General features: G+C 41.4%; 1 protein-coding gene across 7 annotated transcripts in view; it reads left to right on the top strand.

The window, feature by feature from the left end:
- The first annotated feature begins 1341 nt into the window (after positions 1-1341).
- CCDC169 (coiled-coil domain containing 169) overlaps positions 1342-12386 on the top strand; it is a 46218-nt gene continuing 35173 nt past the window's right edge. For 2 of the 7 annotated variants that reach the window (XM_052812479.1, XM_052812480.1), the window contains exons 1-4: positions 1344-1521; positions 7662-7744; positions 8197-8313; positions 8400-8440. In XM_052812479.1, the coding sequence (XP_052668439.1) occupies positions 1445-1521; positions 7662-7744; positions 8197-8313; positions 8400-8440 (318 nt within the window). In that variant the 5' untranslated portion in view covers positions 1344-1444. Of the gene's footprint in view, positions 1522-7661; positions 7745-8196; positions 8314-8399; positions 8441-12386 lie in introns of all 7 variants that reach the window. The other 5 variants (XR_008238919.1, XM_052812481.1, XM_052812478.1 and 2 more) reach the window with 4 other exon arrangements.

Here is a 12386-nt window from a genome sequence, read left to right as displayed (position 1 = left end):
TTTTAACTTGAGACTGTCAAAAACCACCTCCTGCTCTAATATATATCGGACAAGTGAAATTAAAATGACTACTTCTTATGATCAAACTTCTTGCTTTCCATCCTACTGTTCTGCTGCCAGACACTAGATCCTGCAGGATCGGTGACCCTGCTGTTCCAGTATCAGTAAGGTGTTAGACTGGCTCATTCCAGCGTCACACACTACCACCTTAGGACTAAAGCAGCTGGGTCTAGTGGAAGGTGTCCCTGCCCATGGCAGGGTGGTTGGAACTAGATGATCCTTAAGGTGCCTTCCAACCCAAACCCTTCTGTGATTCTATAGCTCCCCTAGTGAGCACTAGGTCCCATGAAATGGTGAGCTGATCTAAGAGCACGCTGATCACTCCCAGTTTCACCCTGTCCCTTGCATCAGCCCTGGTGCTTTTTCTGAGCAGCTGGTGAGCCATTTCAGCTCACCAACCAGCAGAAACTGCAAACATTGAACATGTTCCCTGAAGTAAGTTTTCTAGGTTTCAGGAGCTGGACTGGCTCATGGGAGAGTTACACTAATGTCAGAGCTGGCACTGAAGCAGCCGGAGAAGGCAACAGGGAGACCCTGACGGAGGTGATGCCCCTCTCGGCAGCATTAGGCTGTTAGATTAATTCAGTCCACCCATTAAAAGCTTTACCTTGAGAAAGCCACGAACCAATCTGAAATGCCTTGTTTGAAAACTGCAACATCAAACATTTTTAAGCATGAATCCGGACCATTGTAAGATAATTAAAATACTAGCCAGTATATATTGGCTAATTGACTCCATTGACTTGATCAGTGATGATTAAGACTGATTATTCTAAGCTCTTCTGTCCTGTCTCAAGTCAGATTCTTGCAAACTAGTTCACACACAGCACAGATCGCAATTATCAAGGGTGCCAAAGTACAGGCTAGGCACTCTTTCAAGACCGAGCCCCGCCATGCTGTGCCTCCCTTCACATGCGGGTCAAAGCATTTCTTTAAAACCATGCCACTTTCCATCCAAAAGAAGTGTTTAAAAAAAACCCCAAACCCCGCACATTTGTGTTTCCCAGGTCACGAAAAGCTTCACACGCAAACAGTTCACCCCGCACGCCCAAACCCCTTTCACTAGGCCAAAACCCGTGCAGCGTTATTTCCCATTAATTTCTGGTGCTGCCCGAGCCACACGCCGGGCATTTCCCCGGACAGAGGGAAGAAAAACCCCATCAAACGACTGGCGTTCGCGCCCGACCCCGTCTCCCCCTCTCCCTCCGCTTTCCCGGCAGAGCCGCGGCGGCTGCCGAGACCGCGCTCTCCCGCCCCGAGAGCTGACAGGACCGGCGCGAGGACCGCCGCCCGCCCCGCTCCCTCAGGCCTCCGCCGGGCGCTCGGCGGCCATTATCCCGCCCAGCCGCCGGGGCTTGCGGGCGGGGCGGGGGCCGGCGGCGGCATGAGGGAAGGCGGCGAGCGGCGGGCGGCAGAGCCCGACCGCCTGGCGCTGGAGCTGGGGCGGGAGAGGCGGAAGAAGTGAGTGGCCGGCGGGAGATGGCGGGGGGGGGGGGGGGGGGGGGCGAGGCCGGGGACCGCAGCGGCTCCGGGGAGCCGCGCCGGGCTGCCTTGACGGCGGCTGCTGCCGGCTCCCCGCGGCAAAATGGCGGCCGTCGCCGTCGGCGGGTGCTGCGGCTGGCGGGACGGGGAGGCCGTGTGTCTGCCGGCAGGTCCCACAGCTCGGCTGGGCTGTGCTGGGAGCGCGGCTGGGAGCCGCGAGTGGACGTGGGGGCGTAGGGCATGGTGGGCGATCGAACAGCTGGCCAGAGGGCTGGGACTGGCACGAGGAGCCTGAAGAAGTTGGGTAATTTCAGCCAGAAATGGGGCTGGTGCTGAACGGGCAAGGAAAATGGGACTGGGTGTCGTGGTTTAACCGCAGTGGGCAGCTAAACACCGCAGAGCTGCTTGCTGCCTCCCCTCCCAGTGGGATGGGGGGGAAGAATTGGAAGGGTAAATGCGAGAAAATTTGTGGGTTGAGATAAAGACAGTTTAGTAAGTAAAAGAAAGGTAACAGAAACAAACCAAAGAAAAGCAAGCAATGCAGAAAAACCCAGTTGCTCACCACCAGCTGACCAGTGTCAATCCCCAAGCAAGGCAGCCCTGGCAAACTCCACACCCCTCGTTATTATCGCTGAAGACGACATGACGTGGTCTGGAATATCCCTTGGGTCAGTCGGGGTCAGCTGTCCCGGCCGTGTCCCCCCCCAACTCCTTGTGCCCCCCCAGCCTGCTCGCTGGTGGGGTGGGTGAGGAGTAGAAGAGGCCTTGGCTCTGTGTAAGCACTGCTCAGCAGTAAACAAAACATCCCTGAGTTAGCAACACTGTTTTCAGCACAAATCCAGAACAGCTCCGGATGAGCTACTGTGAAGAAAATTAACTCTACCCAAGCCCAAACCAGTACACTGGGATTGGAAGCCGCAGTGGGGTAAGAACAGAAAAGACCTTACGTGGGTGCATGCCTGTCAAATGGACAACAAGGTGCTCTTTAAACACGCATCGTTCCACAATGTCGAATAAAACCGGAAAGCTGGGTTTCACTCTTTCTCTATTATCAGTAGATATCTCTGAAACCTACAGGGAACGTATGGTATCTCTAGTGCATTTTGCAGAGAAGATGAGGACCTGTTAGTGCAATCAGTTAGTCCCGTTGCTTAAGCAGCAAGTGTTTCAGTGCTCTGATGATTGTTGATGCTCATGCAGTGGTGGGATTCTAGGTCTGGTTTTTTTCCCAGTTTGCTTAGGAAGTTACACATTTTCCCTGTGTTAAAGAACATGATTGCCTTTTGAATGTTAATAAATTAAAAGTTAGAAAATGTCAGAAGCTCCTGCGCTGCTCCCTTAAGTCAGACTCTTAATATTTACATTTCCATACCATTTTCAAACATTCTGTTCCATACTGATGTTTTCCCTGGACAATGTTTCTTTCCGTGTCTGGGCTGCAGATTCTCTTCAAACTAGTCCTGCAGTTATGGACTTCATAAAATGTTTATTCACTAACAGAAAGGGGGGAAGCCGATATTAACAAAGTCAAAATGGTTAGGGAGCTTGTATGTTCAAAATGGCGCACAAAGGAGCTTGGACGTACTTGCACCAACGTGTAAGCAAATGTCCTTTTACTAAGTCTCCTGAAAAGTAGCATGTCAGTGTAATATATTAATTGTCCTTTGCATACACCAATTCTTTTACCTGACACACAATCCTGATACTGTAGGTATTCAGGTAAAAAGCAGAATGGTATTGGCTTTGTTTCACTGCTCTGGTTTTGTTTTGGTTTTTTTTAATTAATAAAAACGTAGATTCTTTGTGCACCTCAAGTTCTTACTAATATACCTGAGAATCTTCTGCAAAACTGGGCCGAAAGCCCAGCACAGATTGTGAAGTGTTGACTTAATTGCCGATGAAAGGAAAATATATATTTAATAAAAACCTTGAAAAAAAGGGTTTTGATGGCATGACAGTAGAAGACTTGCAGCTCCAGGTGGATTCTGCACCTGTTTCCTGTGTGTATCTTGTGTGTACAAATAGACTATATCATTATTGCCTATTTCACAGAAGTTATTTATTCAACCTAACTGTTAATGACCAGGCTTGTTAGACATCTGCATCTAAACCAGTGGCATGTATAGTCAATGAATACAGAAAGGCTCTTTGAAGGTGTGATTCATCTGACCTACTGTGGCTGGCTGTTTTAGATGACTCACACCCTAGGAGGTGCCTGTTTCTCTCCATTGGGTATAAAGCAAGCTGAGGATGACTGGCTTGCAGATAGATGGTCTGCATTCCTTCACAGTCATCTCATCTTTGTTGTCTTTTTACTGGCTTATTTGATTATTGTGCCATTTAGGCAGTTTGCTAACAGCCCACCTACCACTCTCATTTAACACTCATGAAAGAGAGATTTTTACTTCAAAGAGTAAATTGAATCATCCATGTCCGTAAGGGGTCTGTACCTAAAGTACCTGCTGATTCTCAATGATTGTGGATGTAGTGCTGTGAAATCTTTCAAAGGCTTTAATGAAAGCTTAAATCTGACTCTCAATTACTGTAATCAAGGTTCAGCACAGGTTTTGACTGGGAAATGTCATGGCAAATGTTTCTGAGCGAGAGAGAGAGAGAGAGAGAGAAGGCATATAATACTGCAGTATACTTCTTAATAGACAAAGAGGTCTTAGAGCCATATATTTATGCATGTCAGCTACTTACTAATGTTGATGGAGTTGTGTGTTAATTCAGCTTGTGAGATTTCAGCTTCTGTGGCTTTCCTGGCAAGGAAAGCTGCAGCATTTTCCCAGCATACTGCTGACTGCAAGTGTCTGAAGTCTGTAGCTTTCAATGCTGTGTATGCTCTTCCCTGTGCTGCTGCCTTTTGCACTGCGCAGTATTCTTTCTGGTTTGTTTGTGGGTTCTGAAGGCATCTATATATTTTGTCTTTTACAGGAATCAGTAAAGGTCTGCCATGTCGTAGAGCTGATGCCCTAGAAGTGGCGTTTTGCCTTGAGCTGCTCCTGTAACGTTTCACTGGTTTCTCTCTCCACTATAGAAAATGGCTTCAGGCAGCCTTTTGCCTGATACATGTACCAGATACCCAGATCTGGGTAGCAAAACGTGCAGGAAAATGGCTTTCATCCTAAGTGGCTGTCACTTTCAAGTAAAATAACACCCATAAACTGTCTTAAAAAGAAACTTAGCAATTTTTTCTTTTGTCATTTCAATCACAGCCTTCTTAATCTGAACTGTGCTTTTTTTCTCCTTTTCTTCACAAGAGCTTTCTTGTTATGCTTAGGATGCAAGGATGTAGTTAAGTTCCCCTGACGACTTAAATGTGAGCTTCCAGGATTTACGGGCTTTCTTCTGTGATGACTATAAATTGTCGATTGACATGGGAAAGATTCATAGGCCTTGAATATGTCTAATTATGTTTTAACACATGTGAGGTTGCAGGTAAAGTTACACCACAGTCCCTCTTAAGTACACACCAAGTCTTTGGGCAGGCAGCTCTACACAGCTGCATTAAATTCACAGTAACAGATACATGGCCTGACCATCACTTCCTATCACAGTTAGAAATAACTGCAGAAATGGAAAATACTCAATACATTAAAAAGCTGAAGTATTTACCAGGTTGATCAAAGTGATTGATTTTTACAATACCTTCTCTGTCAGGGCAGGGACTGTAATTTACTGCATATACACTGGGTAAAATAGAGAGGTTCCACCCTGAGTACTTTCTGGGTGCTATTGGAGTATTAAATGTTTAATAATAATTAGATTTCTTTAAAAACTGGTTTCAGTTGCCAAATGAAAATAAGACTTTCTGTTGGTGTAGCAATTATAGTCTTGACACCTGACAATTCATCATTTCTTAACACATTTGCATCAGGACAAAATATAATTAGAAGTTGGCTGGAAGTTTTGCTAATGATGTAGAAAGAATAATAAAATCTTATGTAAGAAATGTTGCATATAGTCTTGGAATAGTAACAGAAATTAAAAACTGAAAACATTGGATTTAAAGAACTCATTCTTCCTGTGTTATCCCTCTGCATCCAAGCACTTCGTTAGGATTTCTTTGAAAAGGTAAAACAATTTCATTTTGATACAGCTCAGCTCTAGTTACAGCTTTGACTTTGTCTAATTTTCAGTGTTTTCCAAAAATCCCATTTTAGCACTCACTGTTGTCATAATTTCCTCTTTTCCAGGCACTGGGAGGTTGATAGAAATCTGCTTTACAGAAACCTTACCTATTTTTATTGGAATGATACCAGCAATGTAGTAAGACTTTGTCTTTCTTCTTGCTAGCCATCTGCCTCTTTAATTTGGAGTGGGAACAAACAGGCAGCAGCAATCAGATTTCCTTTGGTTTCCTGTATCTAATACTTTCATTATTTCTTTCCTTAGGTCCCTCCTCTCTAACGTTGGTAGGGACAAAAAGAGCAATGGAGCAAGGAGGGACTGGAAGACCCAGCTCTCCTCTGCCATTCGAGATGTCTGTCTTACTGTGCTCCAGTGTGTTTCTTGCACTGAAAACGTACTTGCATTACGTTTAATTACTCTTCTTTACATGTCTTTGCTATTTCAGCTCTTCAGCCCTCCTTACTCTAGGCATACCTCTTCTGTTTCTTCAGATTGGTTGGTTTGCTTCTGCAGCTTTCAGTTGAAATCTGATGTTTCAAGCTGTGGAAAAGAAACGTCACCAACTGAATGTGAGCATAAGGAGTGCAACAGGTGATACTATTTATCAGTAATCACCTCTATCATCAGGGCTTTAATTTCTTATAGGCTTATTAACTATTTCTTGAAGAGCATTTCTTATTATGAACATGTTCAGAAAGAGAAGATCCATGTTGACATGGAAGCTCCCCTTAAAAAAAAAAAAACCCACACCAAAAAATAGGACAGCACAATGATTTTCTCACTTGTATGTTTTAATGAATTAGGCTAAGATTTAAAAGACTTCTATAATCATATTGGTATTGTAAAGCATTTTCTAAAGGGTCTTATTTGCAGAGTTGTGTTCTCAGTTCTTTTGAAATATCTCAATTTGGGCACTGAAAAATAGAGGCATCCAGGAACCATTGGTTGTTTTTTTGAACTCTTGGCCTTCTAAACTTAACTTTAAAGGACAAAACCACAAACTGCTCTTGCGTTGTGGTGCATTGTGTTTTGCTTGCACTTATGCTGGTGTGGGCTGACTTCCTGAGATCTCCATAGACATCTCCAAAAAGAACCAGGCTGTTGGCATACGTATGGTCAGTAATTTAGTTAGGAGTAATTTCCTCGTGGCGTGATTGAGATCATGTGATTCATTATAGCACACTAAACTACCATCTTACCACTTAGAAGGATGAGAGTCATTCAGCACGTTGTCTCATGCATGTAGGTGGGTTGTGCTCTCATCAGAGTCCTCTGCTAGCTTCTGCTTCTGGTCATACCTTCCAAGGCAGAAAGAACTCAGTTTCCATGGTACTTGTCAGCTGTCTGGCTGCCCGACCAGTATACAGAAGTAATCAATGGGCAAAAATACATTTTGCCACAAGATTAAGTTTAAGGTACGGGAAGAAATGGTGGCTTTAGCTCCTGTATTTTTTATGTAGCACTCAGTTACTTTAATCACTGGCTTTCTTTTCTGATAGTCATAATACATGGCATGCTTTGATTGGTTTTGTTATGGGTACAATTTAGAAAATGATTCTTAATCATTGAGCAGTGGGTCAAAATGAAAAATTGATTCAGAATTTCAAATAGCACATCTCTCAGGCATATTCTTGTTTCAAAAAACCGTATTCCTTGGGCATCTTCTTTTAGATGAAGAATTAAGGCCAGTGTCTTCTCTACATTTGTTTAATTCTGATGATCTGCTAGACAGTTATTAAATTTTAGGAAATGTTGGTCTTGTTTTTTTATGGAAGTAATTTTATTCACAAAGTAGAAATGGTTCTATTGTTTTTAAGGCTGTACTGTAGTATCCATAGAGAAAAATACATTAAAAAAAACATGGGCAAGATGACGTACATAGGAAAGACCAGTAGATACTTCATCTGAAAATATATTCATTTTATTCTTTTTAATTTTAATAATAGGATTAATGTAATAGCCGATTTATTCTCTAAATACCACAGGCAAATGCTTGAAACCTCAATGTTTGAACTGAGAAACACTGTAACAGAACTGGAAAAAAGACTTAGCAGTGTTGAAGATGAAGGTAAGTGAAATACAACAGGGTCTTGCTAATTGGTTAGGAAACACAGAAAATTCATTCTTTTGGGTAGGCCCTACAGAGATACAAATTTTTATTTAGAAATTTAAGTTATCCCTTTTCAAATGTGACTATTATAGGTGTGATGTTGAAAATGTGAAATTAAGGAATGCTATATGCTGCCATGTTAGCTTTTTTGTTAATTATTAATGAAACTATGAATAACATGAATTCATAGAGTTGGTTAATATTCTGGCCACAGTAAGCCCAGTGAAAAATTCCCTTGATTTATATTTTCAAGCTCTTTTGTATGCAAAGATCCTCATTATGAGGATTACTAATTAGAGACTTTCTCAGTCTCCAGAAAAAAGTGGGAACAGTTTGAAAAAATGCTAACTTTTAGTTGAAATGGCATGAAATAATCTGGGAAATAGAATAACCCTGTATTTGTTTTAAAGGTAGTGAATGGAAAACCAGATATGAGACACAAGTAGAATTGAACAAACAGCTGGAAAGGCAAATTAATATTCTTCAAGACAAGATGGAGCTTATTCGTGGAAATCCAGCAGGAAGAAGTGGGTATTCATAACTGTTTTTCAATAGAATTAGTGATTATATGTTAAAATTATATCAATGGGTCAAATGTTCTGCTTATTTGTAGATAAATTGTCCATTGTTCGCACCTTTGATCAAATGCCTGTGGTGAGTACTATGGCATTTAGTTGGTTAACAACAAATCGCAGTGTAATTGAAGAACTTGTATAATATTTGTTTTTTCATGACAAAAAATAGCAGCAGCCTGGTCTAGAAACCAAAGCAATCAGTCCTGCTCACTTTTTTATTGTTTCAGATATGCAGTTACTTATAAATTTGTAAAGTATAGGGTAAAGTCATTAAGTAGGACGTACGTAAGACCGGAATATTGGGAAGAATCATGTAGTGAAATTTTTAACTGAGTGAAGGTTGTGTGATTGAACCTGAAGTAAGGCATGTGAGATGGAGTAGCTGGACTAGTTCTGTGAATACATGGAAAAATGTTGAACCTCGATCACAAAATCATGGCATCATTTAGTGTTTGACCACTCTCACAGTAAAAAAAAGTGCTTTCTTGTGTTCAGATGGAATTTCATGTGTTACAGTTTGTGCCCACGGCCTCTTGTCCTGTCACTGGGCACCACTGAGAAGAGCCTGGCGTCCTCTTCTCCATTCCCTCCCATCACGTATTTATACACATTGATAAGGTCCCTCTGGGCCTTCTCTTCTCCAGGCTGAGCCGTCCCAGCTCTCTCATCCTCTCCTCATCTGTGAGATGCTCCAGTCCCTTAATCATCTTCATAGCCCCGTGCTGGACTTGCTCTGGGAAGTTCCTGTCCTTCTTGTACCAGGGAGTCCAGAACTGGACCCAGCACTTCAGATATGTCTCACCAGTGCTAAGGAGAAGGGACGGATCACCTCCCTCGACCTGCTGGCGACGTTCTTCCTAATGGAGCCCGGGTGGCCATTGGCCTTCTTTGCAGCAAGAGCACATTGCTGGCTTGTGGTCATCTTGTTATCCACCAGGACCCGAAGGTCGTTCTCTGCAAAGCTGCTTCCCAGCCAGTAGGCCCCCAGCATATACTGGTGCCAGGGGTTATTTCTCCTCAGGGGCAGGACTTTGCATTTCCACCTGTTGAACTGGGCTTCATGTGATTCCTCTCTGCCTATTTCTCCAGCCTGTTGAGGCCCCTCTGAATGGCAACACAATCTTCTGGTGTATGAGCCCCTACTCCCAGTTTTGTATTAACTGTGATAATATAGGTGAATAGTTGCAGTAACATTTTGTATAATAAGTTACAGGAAAATTCCTCATTGTAGAGTAAATTTTTGCAACACTAAAGGAAGTATCTTTCTATTTTTTAGATTTTATTCCTTAAGATGCTCGTATTTCATGACCTGTATTTCAACAAAGCATAAAACATTTTTCTGCGATCTTGAGGAGAAAATGGCAAAAAAACCCCAGTAAATATTTTGACCATTTAGTCTTCTAAAGTGGTAAATGAAGTGAAAACAATTTTAGATTCAGGACTGCTTTTTCCTTAGTCTGTTATCTGCTGAAATCTTTTACTTTGACACCTTTTCTCCTTCTTACCCACTTATAGAAATAGGGAAGGTAGATAAAGATGTTATAATGCCTTGTAACATAAGCAGGAATAATGAACGTTATGAGGCAGGGCTCTGACAAGTTTTATTCCAGTTGCTTATGCTTACAGAAGTGTTTCCATCTGACTTTTTTGTGCTTCAGATTATGAAGATTAATGGGAGTTTACTGACCCTAGAGAAGGCTGCATGCCCTGTTAGTGGGAATCATTATCTGTTGTAAGCAGGGTGTGAATAATTAACTGCTCTTTCTGATCTGATCCATGGCTTTCAGATAGTAAATATTCTTGCCAGTTTTAGTACTGTCCTAAAGACCATGGTGTTTTCTAGGTTGGCAGGACTATTTTTTTTTTAAACAGCTAATTAAAAAAAGAACAAAATCTTTCCCATGCCACTTTCCTGTTTCACGGAGTTGATTTGAAAATACAACTGAGATTATGTTTGAAGAAAAGTCTTGAAGACAGAACATTGGTCTACAAAATTTACAGTAGAGTCTGCTTCAGACAATGTTATTCCTGTCAGCCTGTAAAGCACAGACTGGCATGCATGCTTACAGTATAGGAAGTGTTTATTTCCATCCAATTGCTAGTACTCTTAACCAATCCAATTACACCTTGCCAAGCACTCGAAGAGTCATTACCAGTGAGATAATCTCCTTCACCAGCAGCTGGGCTGCACCAGTCCAGTACATTTCTAATACCTACTGAATACTGCCTTGCCTCCTCACCTATGAGATATTGTTCTGAGAGGTTTGATTACTGTTCCCATAAAGGAAAGAATGACAGCACAACTGGAAGATTCATACTGCCAGAAGGAGTCTAGAAGACAGTTTGGAGAGTCCTAGACTTCCTCAGTGACACCTAGGGAAGTCTGGAGCCCATGTGCCATGCCATGTTTTTTTCTTCTGCAGTTTTAAGTCCTTCCTTCAGCCTTCCAGCTTACAGTGAATACATTCTTCTGTTTGCTAGCCAGAGGGGAAAAAAAGTGCATAGGGACTTAGTGAAATGTTTCAGTTTTCCTTGTTTTAATTTTCAGGAGATGGAAAGAGGGGAAGAAAATAGATGCATTTTGTGGGCTTTGCTGGTTTTATTTCACTGAAGCTATCAGAAAAGTCATTGTATATTTACAGATACTCTTGGAGAATGCGGAGCTGCTTTTTTTTCTTTTAAATTTTAGGAGATACAGAACATTGGTAAAAAAAATACAGAGATCATTTTGTGGTGTTTAAGCATACAGGTTTATCCAAATCCTTTTTATGGTTTTGTGAGTTGTTCATGGGAGTAGGGGGGAATTTTTAGCTTCTCCACAGATGAGAATAAAGAGCAGATGTGGTGAGTGGGTGTAGAAAAGCAAAGAGCTTTGCAGCCAGTCATCGATCTACATTTGCTCAAAGTAAAAATGCTGAGAGTGGGTATATATAAAATTGTGTGTGTGTGTGTTAAATCAAAAGTACACTATGATATTCAGCTTTCAACTTGCAGTTGCATATGAAGCTCTGTGGAGAGATAGCAAAGTGATTCTTCCAGTAAGTTGGTAAAATTTCTATAATACAGCAACAGTAGACAGTAGATTTTGAGCAACATATTTAGAAAATTAAATAGTATTTGCAAGTCTTTTAAACCTGTGTTCCCAAGGAGGTTAGAATTGTGCAGTTAGAGTTATTAGAAGGGCCTCTAATAATTCTTAACTTCCTAAGTAATTTCAGCTGTATTTAACAGAGGAGATATCTCAAAGATACTAAAGAGATTTATCTTACTCAGCTAGTCATTTAAGGTTCTACCATAGTCAACAGAAGGAGAAAAACATGTCTGTAGAGTAATTCATCCCATTTAGAGGTAGATAGCATAAAATATTTTCTTGATATCAAGCACTACAGGGAAAATAAAAAAAAAATTAGTCATCAGAGACCCTGGCAGTCAGCAAGCTATAAAAACCTGAATGAAAGAGAAGAATACAAGTGCAAATTCTGGAGTGATGAACAAGGAAGCACAGATTTTCTGTGTTGATAAATTGCAATAATTGTTGCAGGTGGCTTGCACTATTTTTACTTCAGAATTAGAATTGTACTGATGAATGATTCCTTGCTATTAAAAACACGCCTAAACCATTTAAATATACAATTATCATTCTGAAGTCCGTATACTGACTTGAGATAATCCTTTTTTTTTCTTTCAAAAAAATCCTGTAGATCTCACATGACAGTAATTGCAGAACCAATACCTTGAACACACAAATTTTTACAGGCAGGGTTTCGAAAATCATTTTTGTGTACTGAAGGCAGATCAAAAATAACCTAAACAGTGACAAGCAAAAGGGAGTTCCAACAGTGAAAACTGTTTAGTCAGTAATTTCCTTTATGTCCCAATGAATAATAGAAATGTCATATAGTACTTCAGAAATAATTACAGAATGAATGCCTTCTCTCTAAAGTATAACATGATGTGAATTTTACTTGCCTCTCTTAAACATGCTGCATTCATTTGTTCACATTTTTTCATTAAATGAGTTTTGG

This window comes from Harpia harpyja, chromosome 17 (genome assembly GCF_026419915.1).
Source record: "Harpia harpyja isolate bHarHar1 chromosome 17, bHarHar1 primary haplotype, whole genome shotgun sequence".
NCBI lineage: Eukaryota > Metazoa > Chordata > Aves > Accipitriformes > Accipitridae > Harpia > Harpia harpyja.
Note: the sequence above shows the minus strand (reverse complement) of the source record. Positions and strands in the feature narration are given on the sequence as shown.